Raw genomic sequence first — 19,512 nt, 5'->3', positions numbered from 1 at the left:
TAAGCATGCTGTAAGCAATTTATAATTTTCTGCCTGTAAGTATCAGTTTCTACTGAACTGAAAAACATTGTTTATTAGTAAATTGCAGTTAAATAAGAATAAAAAGAATGACAAACAAAATCCCTATAGATTTCTAATTCTTCTGTCATTGCTTTCAGGCCAATAAGCAAGAAATCCTTTCTACAACATGTTGAAGAGCTTTGCACAAACAACAACCTAAAGTTTCAGGAAGAATTTTCGGTATGTTGCTAGCAGTTGTCACAACATCGCAAGACCTTCAGTCGTTTCATGTGTCACATTTCATGTCCATTTTAAGCAGGGAAGGCCGTGAAGGACTCTGGCCTTGATAATCAATACCCAATTACCAGGTTGATTGTTTAGAAAGTAATATTACACTGATTTGGATTCTACAGTCTACACTGCAACCTGATCAGAATTATTCACCTAAGTGTCAGCAAAAGATGATCTTCTTTAGACTCCGATCTTTGCAAGAACACCATATTTATGCTTTTACATATATAGTGATGCATATGTACTTTACCTGGGAACAGTTTATTTAGAAATAGTTTTCCAACATATATATAGGTATATTTAACTGCTTTAAATAAGTTTGTTTTCCTGAGAGACGATGACCCCAAAAACACAGCTGACATTTATTCTGTGAAATGTTCAGGCCCCAGTCATACTTTCATAGGTTTCAGTGCGGAAAGTAAAAAGTTTGTGCATGGTACATTACTTTTTGTTCCTCTACAAATAATAGGTCATACTTGTCATGCTCTTGAGAATAGTCTCCATGTGAATAGCCTCCATCTCCTTATGTGAGTAGACGAACACAGCAAGCCTGTCTTTCTTTCTGAAAAGAGACCAGCTTTCAAAATATACATTACATATAATATAATGCATATATACTTCCAAATTTAAATCTCAAAGTTTTCACTGTTTTCATTAAGTAACATTTTTACGGCTATCATATTTTTTTTTCTCAACAATATCTTCTCTTCTTGCTATTTCAGAATCTTTATCATCATCATTTTTAATATATACAGTCATTTGCCCTCACAAAAACAATTTGTCAATCTCCAGTGACTTTATTATTTTGGATTTATAGATTTACCATGAATTGCTTACCAGTTGGATTAACAAAAATGAAGACTCAACAATTGGCTTTTCTTCTGCTAGATTATAATATTTCAGTCTCTGAGGGAAAACCATCAAAAGTGTGAAAAGATTAATGGTATTTCCTACAGCTTTTTTGTTATGCTCCTTAGGTAAAATTGGTCTGGATTTAATAATAAAAAGCACCATAAAATTCTCTGAGCAATAAAGTAAGGAGAACTTTTTTTCCAAGAGCAGAAGTGTTATTTCACTTGAACAAGAGTGATTATAGTTATATTATGCATGACTGAACAGATGAAAAGTTTTACTAGCAATAACATTTTCACATATTAACATTCATCACTGGAAAGTTTCTAGTGTTACTTTCTCTAGGTGTGACCCACATTGGGTAAGCCTTACAGCATTGTAATGTCTTAAAACTTAAACAATAGTGTTTTATCAAATCAAAATCTTGGCAATCCATTTCAAATTTAGAGAAATACAAGTAGCTGAGGCCTCATTCAACTAAATTATATAGTCAACTTATAATCAACAGTTTTATATGTCATTTGGGCTTCCATTTTTTTTCTCTCTGAGCTTCAGCTTCCATGTTTCAGAGTGTAGTGATATCTTCCCAGATGACTTGTCCAAGGGCAAGCAGAATTGCAGGGTAGGTCCAGTCCCTGATTGAAAGCATACCTATGGTATCTGTAGCACCTGTCTTATCAGATGAATAACAGGATTGACAATGCGCTTGAAATGACATCAGAAATGACAATGCACATAAACAGGCAATTCACGCAACAAACAAACAGACCTCGTGACCTGCGTTGTTTCCATCCACATTCATCATTTTCGTTTCACATAAATGACTCAAGGCTCCTACAATGTGTGTAGGAGAGATGAGCTCAGGATACAAACCCATGGACCATTATATCCGAAGCACATAACTAAAACCATGGTGCTGAGCTTGCTTGGGCTCTCTGGCCGTCTCTGTACTAGTAAATTCAAGTATACCAGGAACTCAACATGAGAATACGGTAATTTACACTAATAAACTGTTAGTATATTCCCTGCCTTGAATTTGGACTGTTTCAGCTAGCAGTCTTCCTGAACAATTCCAAGATATGTTTTGGTGGGTAAAGTAGTCTAGGGATCCTTTACAATAGGCAGTTTGTAGACAACAAACCTGTTTTGGAGTTTTCTAGCGTAAATGTGGCTCTTTCCGTTTCACTTAGTCTTGGAAGCCAGGGACATTCCTGGTCTCATCTAATTTGCTGGATTGACCAAGCTGCTGTGCCTGGAGATCTCCAGGGTTCAATCTCAGTCCACATGTGAACACAACCTGTGTGTAAACATGATGAGAAGAGAATCTGGACCTCAGAATGGATCTAGATCCATGTCTTGTCAGAAAAGACAAGTTTAAAGAAACCACAGGGAGCCACAGTAACTGGTGGTGGGCACCACCTAGCTGATACTCAAACTTCTAGCTTTCCAGATGATTCATATATCTCTCAATACCTTTAGGAAATCAACTTTTTGTAGTAACTGGCAAATTACTGAAACAGAAATATTTCTGTAAGTGTTTTACAGTAAGTTCTGTTCATTAATAAAAAAGTGAAATACCTCTGAATGTCACCACAGTACCATAAAAGTACTAGAGTAAACAAAGTGCAAATTAATTATTTCAAAGTTTTATGAGTCTGGAAAGAAATATGGTTTCTGTGACAAACTGTTATTGAATCTGGGAATCCAAATAGTCTTGCCCCAATTCTGAAAGAATCATTTAGACTGAAATCCATACTGATGCAGAGAATTGGTACGAGACTTTTGAGCACTTGTTCAGATATGGAAGCATCATTACAAAAATAACATAATCTGCTTCTCTGTTTCCTCTCTACTACAAAGTACTGTACAACAGTGCTACTTCTGTCCTAGTTAACTGGCAAGCTAAGACTCAGAGGAGTGAGACAAATGAGGCAAGTTAAAGTTCATGACATGCACGTGATGTGGGATCCCATGGCCCATAACACCTGCAAAGTGCCATAGGCATTTTTTCTATGTTCTTCCTTCATGCAAAATTCAATGACAGAAATTTTGTGGGAGAGTTTCAGCTTTCTGAATGAGAGGAATTTTAACATCTCCACCCTTAGTTGTGTTTTACTGTTCTCAAATCCTGACAGGAATGCACAGAGTCACGCTACTGTGTCTGAGAACAGGGATCTTTCTCTAGGTTCAGTTATAGGATTGGGGCTTTACTTCTCTAAGGGATTATTGAGACAAAAAAAAGAGGCAACTGAATAGGTAAAAGAAATGTGCCTTGAGTATGGCAGAGGTTGATTCAAAGACAAGATTTTAAAATATTGAGTGCCTTTAAAGATATTTTTCTACAGTAAGTTACAGTCCTTCATTTAGTTTTGTATTTACTTCATGTCTGTTAACCATGTTTTTTAATTCTTTAACATATGGATATAAATGTAAAGTCAGCCATTCTTTATAAGGCGATTTTAAGTCAGAAACTTTCTTTTTAGAAGGGGCATAATCGTAGACTTTTAATCCCTAGGAAACATAGATATTTAAAGAGATTTTGAAGAGCATGGATGGGATCTAGTCCCTTGTTAATTTTCAAAGGGAGATGAGAATCTAGTTGTTCTCTGCAATTCTTCCCCTAATCCTTTCCCCAAGGAAATATGTGTCAGAGCTAGGAAGAGAAGTCAGGTCCCTTGTCTGAAAGTCCTTTGCTTTCATCGTGAAACCATCTTTCCCCTCCTGTTCAGAAGCACCTGCAGTTATATTATCAAGGATATAAATATAGAAGTGAAGTAGTCCTCATGCTTCAGGCCATAGGATTTTTGTCAGATGGTGAAAGCAACAAATTTCTCATGGGATCATATTGCATATAATACAATTCAAGGGTTTTGAGCTCTCTTTTATGTCAGACATTATCTATTGTACAAAATAGGATATCAGATTAGATGGATTATTGACTTGGTTTATTACATCAGTTTTTAAATTATCCCATTTTGCTAATGCTCATATTAAATTATTCTTAATATCTGAACCCGTCAAATAAGGCTGACAAAATATTTGAATTAGCAATGAAAGAAAAACACTGGAATAAAAAACACTCCTGTTTTTTCCATTTTTCATTACCTCTTTCATTTATTTATTTATTTATTTGATAATAGTTGCCCATTAAATTTTATTTATAGAAGACAAACTGTCTCAAATACCTGGGCAAAAGAGCACTTGAAAATAATTAACATTGAATCTGATAGTAGGGCTATCTGCCCCACTTTTGGAAGTAGCCCATGTAGAGAGTAACTGTTAACATTAAAAGACAAATTTGAAGGGATTGCTCAGCACAAACGGCAAAATTGTGTATTGTACTCATTCAAAGCAATAGGTAGATCTCTTCATTTGTATCTTAGCTAGATGTTGAAATGGACTTGCATATAACATTTGTCAAACAAAGGGAAAATCTATTACAGTTAATATAGCTATTAACTTAGAAATTCTGGCGAAATTCTGGCTTTTCTGAGTTTTGTATTCTCTTACCACCACTATGAGATCATCACATTAATGTGTTTTCTCTATTAACAAGTTATGAAGTTGTCTCCACTCTTTTACTCAGCTTTGGAAATTATGCCTATTTATGTACACAAACACCCCCATCGAATAAGTTCCTCAATATGAATGATTTATCCATCTCTGCCCTTCAGTAATAGAACTAATGACCAGTTATGAAACTGCAGTACAACCCAAAATAACTCTTCCCACCCCTTTCACAAACAGTCCCGTGAACAATGGCTAATTGCCAGTTGTCTCAACTTAATTAAATTCTCATCAGTTCTCATGCTGTGGCAAGAACTCTCCCAAGCTACAGGAGTCAGGAAAAGGCATTATTCAAGGGTAAGGCTGAGTCAGTAGGGCATGGTAACCAAGCATGTGACTTCATGAAAAGACAGAAAAGAACTACAAAAGGTGATAGGCTGACTTTATCCAGACTTGTAAAGGTGAAAGTTCATGTAAGCTTTAATTGTTCAACTTGACAGCATTGTCTGCAGCGCTGCATCTAAGGTTGCTGGTGTAACTGGGGTTGACAGTGAGGTGGAATGCTCTGTAATGCTTCCAGCTGTTCTTAGAAATGCACTCTGTTGCAGAACTAAAGAATTCTTCCTCTTGCTGGATGATTGTGTCATTTTTTATGTTCACTGAAGGTGAAATGCAAAGTTTTGCCAACAAACATTTATTCCTCTACAGGAACTTCCCAAGTTTCTTGAAGACCTTGCTTCAACTGATGCTGATCTGCCTTGGAACAGGTCTAAGAATCGTTTCCCAAACATAAAGCCATGTATGTGTGTTTACCGATCAACTCCTCCGTTTTGCTCTCTGCCTTCGATAGTGCAGCATATATTTGGAATGCAGCTGTATTTTTGTTTGATCTGCCTTTGAAATGGCAGTACAATCATGTCCACATTATGAAATAATTTTCTGTCAAGTAATCTGTCTTTTCATTGTGTTTTTTTAAAGACAGTTTTATTTGCAAGTAGCTTTCAACTTGCTCTCACAAGCTTTAATATGCAGGTGCAAGAAACTGTAGCCTCAATAGATTCTTAGCTTTGTAATTCAAGCCATGTAGCAAACTCTTTAACATACTTCGGTTTTTTTCCCTTTAGTGAGAAGTAATTTTTTCAAACATATAAAATCCACATGTTTATGCATTCAGCTACCTCAGGAGCCTGAGTATGCTTTCTTGTGGATATGTGTACATGTGCTGCAAAGGTTCCACAGAAGATCAGAGTGACTGTATGATAACTTTTAAGCCAAGGCTAGATTTTATCACAGGAGACAGGAGTCTGTCTCTCTGTACTCAACACTGCTTCATTTTTCAGTTAATAAGACAAGAAATGTCATTATTATTTTAAGCATTAGCTGTGATGTGAGATGGGGAGCATGGCATTCCTTGGTTAATAATGCTACATTCTGTGCTATTAACTTTTCAGAGCAGCTGTTCCCGCTATCTACTGCCTTGTTCAAGACATACTCTAAGTTACAGTCACTAAAAATTGATATTCATGACACACAATGAAATATAAACAGATAAGTTTCATAAATCTTTAACTTCGTGTTTTAATTTTTTTTACTAAGTTGAGGACCAAACATCAAAATTTGGAAAGTTTGGTTTCAGCATTTACTTATTCACATACGACATCTTTCCTGGTTTTTGTCATTTCTGCATGCATACCGTGGGCCCAAATCGGAAACCCTCAATCTTTTTTTTTTTTCTGTAATAATGAGCTTACCTTATGTAAAAGAAGTAGAAGTATGTAAAAGTGCCAGGATCTGGCTCAGATCTGTGACCTGGGCAGCAAGTATATAGGAAAGACTGTCAGACCCCTGACCCTGCTGTCTGATTCACACGGAGGTTGTCTGTGCTAGAACAGCATGGCTTAAAGTACATGGGCTACCTTTAGGCAGAGGATCCTCCTATACATACATCAAATTGGAGGTTTTGGCATGTTCACCACTTTAATTAAAAAGTATTATATTAAAATATGTCTGGAACTGTAAGGATGACCATACACTAATGGAAATTGGTTAAATTCCCTTTGTAGTGTTCTACTATGTCAAGTATTGTTAGATTAACAACGCTAACAGTATTTTTGATTTCTTAGCACTCCAGGAACACTTGTTCCATGCGTCTATGGTTTTTGAACAAATCTTTTAGTTAACTAGACTTTATTTCCATGATAGATAATAACAACAGAGTAAAGCTGATGCCTGATGCTGGTATTCCTGGATCTGACTACATCAATGCCAGCTACATGTCTGTAAGTCAAAAGTCTCTCACATTTTTACTATATTTGTTTTCTGGTAGAAGAGAGAGTCAAAAAATAACTTGCAAGAAGAACAGGATTCTGATTTTTCTTTCATTCACTACAGCTACTGTTGCCATGGCATTGTTCAAGTGACTCCTGTGGCATTGAACATGACTAGTTAAAAATATAAATTATCCCATTTTCATTGCTAAGCAATGATTTTCAGTAATAATCAAAACTGTGTCCAGCAAATTACGTTCTATAAATTGTCTCATACTATTATCATTAAAGACAATAGTGAAACTCCCACTGAGGTCAATTGTTTAGACAGGAGTTATTTGGTCTTTTGGTTCAGGAGTTGGAGCTATTGTATATGAACAGGACAATGTAAAGATAACTGAACTGAAAAGTTTCATAGAAATGGCTAATAATTCTGGTGAGTGGGATTGGTATGCCCCTTACTATTTTGTGAAAGTTATGATGGAGGAAAATGCAAATAGACTTCTTGAAGAAGAAACTAATATTGTGTTTCTCATCCTCAGCTTTCTTCCTAGACTTTCCATTTTCTAATTGTGTTCTCAGTAAATTCTTCATCTATTTTTTTACCTCATTTTTGTCCTGTTGAAGCTCAAAATGTGACTTATAATTATGCATTTAATTTGTTGTAGCAGTGGCTGGTGGTCTCACAGGAGGTCAAGACTTGATTTGCACTAAGCGCTATTCAAACACATAGCAAGACATGCAGACTGTAGTCTAAACAGATGACACAATAGCAAGTAGAAACAGTTATTTCCAGGTAACTAAGAGACATTCACAGAGAATAAGCAATAGAGCTGAGAGCATCTTCCCCTCTCATTGGCAAAAGCTATATATTCCCTTTATATGGAATGTCCTAGTTCTGACAGTTAGCAGATAGGAAGAGCCATGCCACGTTGTTACTTGACACTGGGACTATACACAGAACCACTGAGAAGGAGACCAGACAGCTTGGAGCGTGGCCTAGGCTTTACCCTTCCTGTCACTAACTGACATGCCAAGGCTTAGGCAGGGAACACTAACCGCAACTTCCAAAAAGCTGCAGCAAAACCCAGCTGCAGAGAGTGTTCCCTGCTGAGATTTTCCTTGTCTTTACTGCATACAGGCATCTCACTTCAGGTCACCGTTCGTCAGTGAATAGACAACTGTAATGTTACCATTTCTCAGGGCTAAAGCTTTGCCCTTTATATGCTCTCACTTTCCATATTTGTGGATGTGTAAATATATAAATGCATATAGCTGTAAATATACAATATGTGTGTGTATATTTACATACCTATTTATCTAGGTGTACATACATATGCATATGTATAAAGAGAGGGAAAGAGAGGTCTTGTATATAGTTTTAACAAATGGGAACTTGGCTGCTACTTTCATTTTCATTGGTTAAACAAGAAAAAGTCAGTAACTGAACTGTGAGTTTTGCATCCCTGAATTATAGTTTCTCACCTCACTCTTAAACTAGGGCGGATTAACATAGTTTCTCACTGCCACCTGTTCTGTATATTATAGATGGAGTAAGTAACAGGCGGCTGTGCATTATAGGGCTGTAATTCCAACAAGGAGCTTCAATGGTGCTATAAACCGCTGTGTCAGTTGTTTTGAGCAATAAGCAGAACTCTGTGATATTATAGACTGCTAGCTCTACAGCATAAATTTATTGCTATTGATACTATTGTTGTTATTTTAGACTTTCTGTAGTACATGAGTTCCTGTAGGGTACACTTAGTTTCTTTGAGGAAACAGATCCATGAGAACCCAGGCACTGACAGCATTTACACAGATTTTTTTCGACAAACTTCTTTCTCCCCAGGTTTTACATCTGTTTGTAAATGAACTAAACAGCAGAAGCCAACACTAAAATAAAAGTCAACCCCTACAGTAGGTTTCTCGAAGACCTTTTATCAGAGATCATTTGTTTGAGTAAGCTCCATCCCTAAGTTACAGCAGATCCCTGACGATCACTGGAAGAAGGTCATCAGTGTGGTGTATAGCTTGCACTAGCTCTCAGACTGCTCCTTAGTTGTTTCCCTGGCTCCACTGCTCCTTAGCACTATTTAATTCTACTTTGTTGGCCACCTCCTGACATAGTTCTTGGTGGCCTCTGGCTGGATCTGCAGTAAGGCTGATACAAAGGCTTAGATATTTTTAAATGGGAATTACTGACCTGATGTCTCTGTAATTTCTCTGCTAAATGCATTTCTGTTAGGATGACATTTCCCAAACTTTATTAAAGCATTGGTTCATAAGTGATCTACACAGTGGGAAAAATGCCGTTACTTCCTTAGGTTTCCAAGGCCATCTGCCATGCAATGATTAGCCAGGCCTATGCCGATTTGTTCAGTATGTCTGACAAGGTTTTAGCCTTAGGCATGGTAGCTACAGGCACAACTATGAGTCACATGCAAACTCTTTTTTTCCTTGCTAACCATTGTGTATTAAATATTTTCTTTTTCTTAGGGTTATTTATGTCCAAACGAGTTTATTGCAACTCAGGGACCATTACCAGGAACAGTGGGTGATTTCTGGAGAATGGTGTGGGAAACGAGAGCAAAAACACTTGTGATGCTTACACAATGTTTTGAAAAAGGACGGGTAAGTTATCAGTGTACCAATTAACAGCATTTGATTTAATTGGAAATTCTGTATGTAGTTTCTATCCAGATTATACTATGATCATTGTTAATTAGTAATCATCTCCCTGCAGATAAGATGTCATCAGTACTGGCCAGAAGATAATAAACCAGTGACTGTGTTTGGGGATATAGTGATTACTAAATTGATGGAAGATACTCAAATAGACTGGACCATCAGAGATCTAAAAATCGAAAGAGTAAGCCAGAACTGGAAGCTGATTGAATAAACCCCATCCAACACCTCAAAGAACATCAGATGTGCTCCATCCTACCCAACTACCCCTCAGTATTCTTCTTTTAATCTTTTAATGAATATGCACTGTACTGCTTAGTTTTCCTGCATTTTGTTTTCATTCCGGGTTTTTTTTTTTCCTGAGGATTTTCTCCAGTTCCTGTCACAAAGACCTCAGATATTTGTCCGATGTGCTATGAAGGGCCTATCAAGGTTACTGAACCTCTGGTCTGGTGGGAGGTGAAGTTTCTATTTGGACACCTCAGTTGTCTCTTCTAGAAAGGAGTAATCCTAACCATTCTGGGATCAGACAAATCCCTTTGAATGTATCCCTCTCAGATTAAAGGGCAAGATTCTCTGGTGCAGCGCAGCTGTTTTGCATTGTACCACCAGCCGTATTGGCCTCCACCCCCAGGAGATTCACCCAATATAAATGAGAATCATCAGTATTACTCCCACGCTTTGTGCTGGGAAGGGGGGTGGGGGGTACAGCATAGGTGTTCGTCTTTGTCGTGATCCACAACTAAAGTTTCCACTCTGGAAAAATTAGCACCTAGCACTAACTCAGACCAGCAGGTAGGCTCAGAAAGCAGTCTAGGCATAATGACCCAAGATGAAGTCAGCCTTCTTTTGCGCTCCCAACATTGACCTGTGTTGTACGTAGTGCAGCCAGATCCTAGGACCTGAACTCGGTTATCCAAATACATGCATTACCATCGTGTGGCATATGCACGTGACAAAAGGAACACAGCGGTTAGGGGATTGTCTCAGTGGTCACCCCATAAGGATATGGGGTACATAGTACAGGACAATTGAACATTTTAAAATGAGTGAGAGACGGTAAACTTTTTTCAGCTAAAATAAGACATAGAGTAAACAACACTGGAAAAGGGACTATTTAGAGTAAAAATGCATGCCAGCAAAATGCCAAGTCACTTGTGTTAACCAGGGTAAGGCTGAAAAGAAAAGAAAAGAAAACATAACCTGAATTGACTAAGTGATCCATTTACTATAGCTGAACTGCACAAGAAGCTATGTCCTTTATAAGCATGTCATTAAATGTGCCATATTGCTGGCTTTAAGATTGTACTTCATCTTCCATTCACAAATGGATGGATTCTTGACGATCTTCCAGTGAAGGTGAAAAGTGTATGTGAGACAAATCATTCACAATTATTGCCATATTGCATCCAAGGTCACTTCTCGCTTGTTTTTGTGTTGATCAATTTTAAAAATATAGACCCAAGGTAGTTGCTACAAATAATTGTTCGCAGTTGTTCAGTGTTTCTTGCAATATGAAAAGAGCAAGTGGTTGGTTCAAAATAAATTAAAAAAAAAGGAACTGGTTCATTACACAACAGCTGGTTAAACTGTGGTACTCCTTGCTGTAAGATATTGTGAATGCTAAAAACTTAGAGGGCTTCATAAAATCTAGATGAATTAGTAGAAGAAAATTCTGACAAATACTATTAAATTTCGAGATGCCATCTCTGACTGAGGCAGTTCACAAGTCTGTCATTCTAAGAATGGAAAGGATGTTCTGTGGAACTATAGATACATTGTTGTCATGTTTTATAGACAGGCCTTTGGCATGATCCTGTGCTTTTATTCTTGCATCCTTCATAGTTAATTTAGATATCAGATCATAACCTGCTCTTTTCTTTCAGTTACTATTGCTGCTGCTCTGATTGAGAGGGCATCAAACACTTCAAAATATATTTGTGTTTACCAACGTGTGTGTGTTTGCCTTCACTACATTAGATCAGTCTTAGAATGGTTGCTTTTTCCTAAATAAATTTGTCGGCCCAGTTCACTAAACTTCTAAATGAGCTATAGAAACTTCAACCTGTAATCCACAAATTACATTGATATAGTGACTGAAGTCAAATGGAGAGTGACTGCTGAAGTCATTAATACTTCCTGAAAGATGGACTTGATGCCATCTCTCAAAAAAACTGCCATAAGATCTATGCACAACAAATTATCCCTTGATACAAGCTCATCTTATAATTATTATGCTATTCTGACTTTTTTTTTTTACATGAAATTGCTGAGAAGGTTACATGTAGCCTACTGGATCTTCTGTCACATTTCTTCTGCGAAAACTGCCTTATTTTGTATTTTTCAGCATGGAGACTGCATGATGGTGCGGCAGTGTAACTTTACTTCTTGGCCGGAACATGGAGTCCCCGAAACTACTGCACCAATTATCCATTTTGTAAAACTTATCCGTGCAAGTCGAGCACATGATAATACACCGATGGTGGTTCACTGCAGGTAAGCATATTCACCAAATCATCATTTAGTATCTTAGAATTTCAAGTGCATATTAACGCTCAGGGAAGTTGCCAGAAGAACAATGAAAACTGAGTGCACAGGTATGGTTCTAGTATGGACAGCAGTGAAGGTTTCTCTAGCAGTGCTCCTTAGTCCTTTCTAGGAGGTAAAATGCCAAAGTGTGTCAGTTCTTCCATTCGAGGAAATCCCATTGAGGAGATGTCAGTGAAATAGTTACTTCAACAATTACCATAAGGTACTGCTGGTTTTATCTCAATTTTCTTCTATATCATAGGAAGAGGAATAGCAAATGACATGTTGGTTTTAATTACTTCTACTATAATTATAGTTCTTCTTAAGAAATAAGTATTAAAAATTGTATTTAAAATGTACATGTCACATATCAAAAGGAAGAAACTATTTGGGAGCCACAGAGAATGACAGATAGGAATAAGGGTTTGTATATGCCAGATTTCAAGCTTGGATGCCTGTAAACAGCTAAAATCTATATTTAGGCTCTTAAATAAATGGTCTGGTGGTTAGAGGTGTTCAGCTGTCATAGTTCCCATTGATTTCATACTCAACACCCTTAAACTGCTATTTCAAAGAGTAAGTGTGTGGGGAAGGCTAAGTCTTCAGGAAAGTGGTGAGTGTGTCTGCATTTTATATGCAGGTCAGTGTTCCCACTGAATGAGTGGGCACACTCCAAAATAGCCATCTGAACTCAGAGGTCTGCAATTGATTCTTTGCCTCATTCTCACTCAGTGTGAGTCTGGAAATACGTGGAAGGAAAAGCTGGGTTTGGTGCCACAAATCTCTTCCCTAACTGTCCAGTTTATCATGCATGGCAGTTCTTTTTATTTGTCCTCAGTGTCCTATAGGTGCCACCCACAATGGGTGATAAAGCCTCATTTTATTTGATATCGTTATCATTGACAGTATGGCATTTCCCTCTGCTGCAGGGGCCAGAGAGACTATTACAGGACAGAGCTACACAGTCTTCATGTTTTGAGGACACTTACATTCTCTGGGGCCCTTCTGCAACGAATCCTATCCCCTTTTCACAACACAGATACATGAAGGGGCCAGCATGGGCCAGATACTCCACCTTTGCTCAAATTCCTGATGGTTATAAAGCAGTATTATGTGTTCTCATATCCAGAAAACTCATTCATTACTTTCTGCTCATTAGATCTTGCAGGTTCAAGAGAGTTTTGATATACATTTCCTGATTATCTGCAGTGATATACCCTGCATTTTTTATACCAATTGCAGAGAAGTCTGGTAGTGATTTTGAGAAAATGCTGTTCATTTCCAAACCTTTAAATAAAACACTAGCTTCAAGCATGTCTTGCACACTCATCCTCCTTTTAAAAGTATTTTCTTTTAAATGTTTTCTAGATCCCATGTTGTTTTGTCTCAAATGCCAAAAGCATCACAGAATCCAGGTCTGATTTCGCAGAATCTTGGGATTTTTTTTCTTTGAATTAGTGAGCTCTAGAAAATTCACAGAAAAGCTGTAGGACCATTTTTCCACTTATACAGGTTTGTTTTAGTTATATCTCATTTGTCTGGTGCAACCCCTTGTAAAGTCAAAATCAGAACATGGCTTAAATCCAGATTTCACTTGATCCCATTCAGCAAGGAGGCGCACACACACACACACACACACACACAAAAGTAAATACTGAAAAAGATTTAATTTTTACTGAAGTTTTCTTTTCACAATAAACTTAATTTAACCAGAATATTTTAAGAAAATATTTTATACTAAAATAATTAACATAAAAACTATTTTATCTTGTGTATTATGTTTGCAGTGCTGGTGTTGGAAGAACAGGTGTTTATATTGCACTTGACCATTTAACCCAACATGTAAATGACCATGATTTTGTGGATATCTATGGACTTGTAGCTGAGTTAAGAAGTGAAAGAATGTGTATGGTACAGAATCTGGTAAGATTTATATATTTATCTATTCTGTTTTCCTGTTGTCAGAAAGTTAGTCATCTGATCATCTGATCTCCTACAAAAGAAGACTACAAAACTCATAACAGTCAGCTGTCTAATACATTTTCTACCAAATCCTGCTTCTATTTGGCTTTCAAGCATTGTGCAAATGTATGGTTTGTATCTATTTAAGTATATTTGGCCAGCAAAGTCTTGACAAGTGCTGAAAAGAGTTCTGAGTTACTCAGTTTTTAGAACCTAAATCATAATTTCTCAGACTTTGAGAAAGTTCATTTCAAGTTTTGGATGAAGAACAGTTGTTAAATAAAAAATGGATTTGGTCATGCACTACTTAATTTGACTTCATTTACTACTTAACTGTATTTTTTTGTGTATGTATATATAGCATAGTCCTCCAAACTTTTAAATATTCATTTACCTTTGACCTCATTAATGATTGATTCCTTGATGCTTTTTAAATTGCTTCAAATAAAATAACTCATATGGATAGAATGAAGCACAGACTTCAGAGTTTGCAAAATCAAGGCAATGATGGGGTTTGGGTGTAAAAAAAGTGCATTTCTGGCAGACTTATTGAGTATGGATATTAGTGATGACCTGCTGGTAAGGAAGACCTCTGCTGTATCTCAAGATCTGGGTATATGTAAAGGAGTAACGGCAGAATTTAAAGCTGATCCTAAATGCCCAGTGGAATGGAAATCCAGCTGTATTTGCATAAGGCTTCTGGCACAAGCCTCCTGCAGGCCAGATCTAACCCAAGGCTGCTGCCTGAAGACTTTGAGTCTACAGCATGACTTCCCAGCTTCTCAGTATGGGTGTGCAGTTTCAGGATGAACTTCCACATGACTGATAGATTTAATCTGATTTTGATGTAAGGAGACTTTTTCCATTAGGAAAGCAATTCTGCTGTTCTATATCATGTCAGAATATACGAAAAGTGTGTCAGAGTATACAAAGAGTGGTTAACCTGTCTTCAGCAACTGCACTTCAGAAGATTTGGTGAGACCTTCTGGTGATACTCTGTCATGCTGTTTCTTGTGAGGTGCTGTCTGATTACCAATTGCTTTTAATTTTTCCTTTTTAAGTCTTGATGCAGCTAAACAATTGCCAGGACTTTCCTGTGATGATGAATTCTGGGAATACTTTTTTTGGTTGTTGTTTTACATTTTTGACTAGAAAGAGAATCATCTGAAAATAAGGCAAAGGCTGGAAGACAATTTAATGGGACCACCCCCAAAACAAAATCTTAAAATAGCGAGACATTTGATAAGATCAGTGTACATTTTTAAAATGTGCATCATTTTTGTGTACCTCTTCATTTGCATATTTTGGCAGAGGCTAGGAAAAAATGTGCCAAAATGCAATAGAAGATGATGGTCTCATAGTTCTGATTTCCAAATAGATCAAGTATTGATCTATATGCTAGCTGCAAAATCCTGAGACAGGTTGTTCTCTGTCCAGGTCGTTTCTAGCTCACGTTTGCAAGACTACAAAAGGCAGATCAGCAACAAAACTTGCCCAAAGGGAGCCAAGTCTTGTAAAGTTTTATGTCGGATTCAGTAGTCAAGCTATTCTGACAGTTCTGTTATAAAATGCTGTTTAGTAGTCTATGATTCAGATTTTATGTGATCAGCACAGAAGATAGAGAGGAGCAATTCCTTCCCAAAACTCAGTTTAGAGATCCCTCAGTCAAACTGTCTGTAAGATCTATGAGTAAAATAAATAAAAACTAGTTGCTCTCAGACCTTTTTTTTGCTAGATTATAGCTTCAAAATAGTTTTCCTTTTGCCAACAGAGTCACTCTCTGTTAGTGTAGCCAACGGGCACAGAATGGCCCACATATGTGCAATTAAACCCCTCTGGAGTTACGACTCTTCACAAGCTCTCTATAGGGAATGACCCATAGTCTGCAGTAACTCCTGAAACACACCTGGAAATTATTTGAGATAGTGCTGGTTCATGTGGATCAAAACTATGTGAGGGACTATCCAAACAATTTGAAGTAGTTTGGACGATCAAGTTCCACTGGCTGGCGATGTACCCAGACCCTGTTTAATTCCCTAATGTAGATATAATTTCAATATCCTGGTACTCTGCCTGGCGGCCTGTACATTACCAAGGCCTGCCCTTGGACTACAAGTAAAGTGCATTAACCTAATATTTAGTGAACTTTTTTATTCTTTCTCCCAAGTCCAATCATAAAAAGACTTTCAAATAATTAAGAATGTCATTAATTCTAACTGGGAAAATAACGTGTCACACCTACATTCCCCAAGTATCCTGCTTCACTCTCCCCTGGCAAACCCAGAAAGATTTTCATTGCTTCACGCTCACAAGTAGCTGCATGAATGCAAGAGATAATGGAGCTTTCAGAGTCTGCCTTCTGAATTGGAATAACCAATCTAAACTCCACTGAAACTTAAGACCTTCATTCTAGAAATCCATATATGTCCAGTGGATCTGTTAAAGTTTATCATCTTGCCAAGTCAAGCACAAAGGCTAGTTGGAAGTAATGCCATGCCATTACTTCAGTAAGCAAGCTATTGAAAAGCATAATGGTACTATGTACTTCAGGGGCTTGTTTTAATTATCCATGGCTCGTGAGCTGTGACCCTAAAACATATCCATGTAAGCAAATTTCTCTTACAAATCTGAGACACTTGAATTGAAAATCGATGCCAGTTCTGAAACAAAAGAGCAATTATTGAGCAGAAAAATGACACTAATGTATTTACCTGTGCAAAAGTCAAGGGAGTTAGTTATTTTGGTCATCTCCATCTGTGGAGATATTCAAAACCCATCTGGACAATCCTGGACAACATGCTTTAGCTGGCCCAGCTTGAGCAGTGGGGGGTTGCACTAGGTGATCTCAAGAGGTCTCTTCCAATCTGAACGAATCTGTGATACTGTGATCTGGCTCATTTTCTGCATCTACATACACAGTACTTCTCCTATGTGAAGATATGCACGCTTAATCCATTTATTTTCTTTCTATCTGTTTTCATTCTTTTATTTCATTCTTTATTTCATTCTTACATTGCCTTATTTTGTTTATCTCTTTTCAGCAGTCATTACTCAGAGTTACTTTATGTCCTTGGAAGTGTCAAAGTAACTTTAGCTGCCTGCTCTTTACATTATAGTCTGTTAAAAATGATGCTACAGTTCAAGAAGTATCACTAAAAATAATGTGGTTTTTTGCTCTTAGCAATGGTGCATGCTCCTAGAACATGTAGATTTAGATTTACTTGAACTTTTGCATTTGAGTGCACCCTGCTGGTTTTCTCTATGCTAGAAAGAGGAAAATTTTCTTATCTAAACATTACATTCATGGGGTTCAGTTTCTTCAGTCTGAATCTAGTGGCAAAAAGTAATCAAATGTCTTTTCATAGAACAAACCTTTACAGAAAATTGTGGAACAGCCTATTAGTCTCAGTTATGATTAGTCTAATTTCATATATCTTACTGAGCATAAGGATTAGCATGTTTTGACAAATTTTAAGCCATTATGGCTCATAATGAATGAAATCAGATCAGGCATATATGATATGGTCATTGAAGTATTGAGATTGCTGAGTTAAACTGCAGTTACTTTGAGAACATTTAGGTGTTATAAAAAATCAAAAAGTTTTTTGGTATTAGAAGTACATTTTTCTTCTAATCAAATGTCTTTAAATTCACATCTTACAGGCACAATATATATTTTTGCATCAATGTGTATTGGATCTGTTGACAAGCAAGGGCAGTAGTCAGCCCATATGTTTTGTAAATTATTCAGCACTGCAAAAGATGGACTCTCTGGATGCCATGGAAGGTAAGGAGATACAGATTGTCTCAAAATTATTTTTTCATAGCAGGTGCATTGACTTGTCCAGACTAAGAAGCAGAAAAAAATACTTTGACATGCATTTTTTGGCTTCAAAAGTGTAAATTTCTAGCATTTTGCTGCTCTTTAGTCTCCCTCATAGTAATAGTCATTGCTCAAGCTTTCCACTTTTTTCCCTGCAAGGTCTTTTAACTTCAGCCAAAACAGTTATCTGCCATTAGTAACTATTTGTTTACAAGGTAGGTTAATGTAATGTATCTGTTTCTTTTGTAGGTGATGTGGAGCTTGAATGGGAAGAAACTACCATGTAAATACTAAGACTAAATATTAAAGATAATGAGATTTTGAAAGTCAAAGTCATATTTTTCTAAGCACAGGGGCCAAAGTGAATTCCCCTATTTTGATCATTAAAACAAACACCGATGATTGAAACAACTTTTCTTCTATCAATGTGCCTTCATAAATATGTTAAAGTATTTTATTCAGATCACTGAGCAATAATGATTTGGAGTACTTTTGCACAGACTGTACTTCTGGTGTTATAAGAATACTGCCTTCAGTATGTATTTAAATAGAAAGTGTGTTTGAACATATTCCTTTTTTCCAGTTATCTTTGTAAAAGAAGAAAAATGAGCCAAATATTATGTAAAAATTTCGTATTCCCATTGAACTTATTTTGATGTGAATTTGCTGTGTTCTTTGTGTTTTCGTTTTAAGTAAAAGCTACAGTTCCTTGAATCATTCTTGCTAGATTGGTCTCTTGCAGATTAATTCCAATACCATCACAGAGATCTTTACCTAACTGTATGTTCTTGTGTTTTGAATCTTTTTTTACAAGTGGTAGCATAACAGCTCATGATCCTGAACAGCTGAAGAGTCACCTTCTGACATGGGGAGGATTATTCCGCTTTTACACAGCACACAGTAGCTCTTCAGGGACACTTGGGGCTATTTAAGCTATCTTATAATCAGCGGGTTGTTTTTTTAAATATACAAGGGTGATTGCATATGTTCAGTGCTGAAGAAAGTATTTTACATTCCTGCTACTTTTTCAAGCAGATAAAACAGAGTAAAACTATAAATTTATTATATATTACAATGCATGTTAGATTGACTTGAGTAATAGAATGTTTATAATTCATTCACGTTCACAATTCTGAACATACTGTTCAGTATTTTGAAAGGTTACTCAAAATTTAATAACAATATGTTTTACAACACAGAGTAGTCAAGTAAAAAAGTTGTTGCTCCTTCCTCAGGTTTGGCAAGTCACTGTATACACTGAAAAGTATGGGAACTAATATTTGGAGATTTAATAAAAGAAAACATCTTCCATTCCCACTGATTATCATTATCGGAAATAAATCTGAAACAGGAATGAGAGAAGCAGGAAGCTCTTACCTGGGAAGCAAAGCCAAAACGGGTAGAGGAGGAAGACTAGAGAGATAATTAAACTGTGTGCCCTGGTTTTACATGGAAGTGACAGTATTCAATTGATGTTATTGGGGGGAAGGATGGATTGTTAAGTTTTCCTCTGTGTAAAGAAATGTATCACTCTGAATAATACGAAAGCTGTGACCTTAACCTGAGATGCAAAACGTAATAGCAAAGAGACTTTGG

The 19,512-nt window shown here is 36.8% G+C and overlaps 1 protein-coding gene across 1 annotated transcript in view; it reads left to right on the top strand.

Moving 5' to 3' along the window:
• PTPRQ (protein tyrosine phosphatase receptor type Q) overlaps positions 1 to 18,579 on the top strand; it is a 111,723-nt gene extending 93,144 nt beyond the window's left edge. The window contains exons 37-45 of the mRNA XM_050902422.1: positions 159 to 240; positions 5,359 to 5,449; positions 6,853 to 6,929; positions 9,414 to 9,548; positions 9,661 to 9,786; positions 11,950 to 12,098; positions 13,919 to 14,054; positions 17,757 to 17,880; positions 18,166 to 18,579. Of these exons, the coding sequence (XP_050758379.1) occupies positions 159 to 240; positions 5,359 to 5,449; positions 6,853 to 6,929; positions 9,414 to 9,548; positions 9,661 to 9,786; positions 11,950 to 12,098; positions 13,919 to 14,054; positions 17,757 to 17,880; positions 18,166 to 18,203 (958 nt within the window). The 3' untranslated portion in view covers positions 18,204 to 18,579. The remainder of the gene's footprint in view (positions 1 to 158; positions 241 to 5,358; positions 5,450 to 6,852; positions 6,930 to 9,413; positions 9,549 to 9,660; positions 9,787 to 11,949; positions 12,099 to 13,918; positions 14,055 to 17,756; positions 17,881 to 18,165) is intronic.
• The last annotated feature ends 933 nt before the right edge of the window (positions 18,580 to 19,512 follow it).

The sequence above is a fragment of the Gymnogyps californianus genome, chromosome 1, assembly GCF_018139145.2.
Source record: "Gymnogyps californianus isolate 813 chromosome 1, ASM1813914v2, whole genome shotgun sequence".
Taxonomy (NCBI): domain Eukaryota; kingdom Metazoa; phylum Chordata; class Aves; order Accipitriformes; family Cathartidae; genus Gymnogyps; species Gymnogyps californianus.
This window is presented reverse-complemented; position numbering and strand designations above follow the sequence as displayed.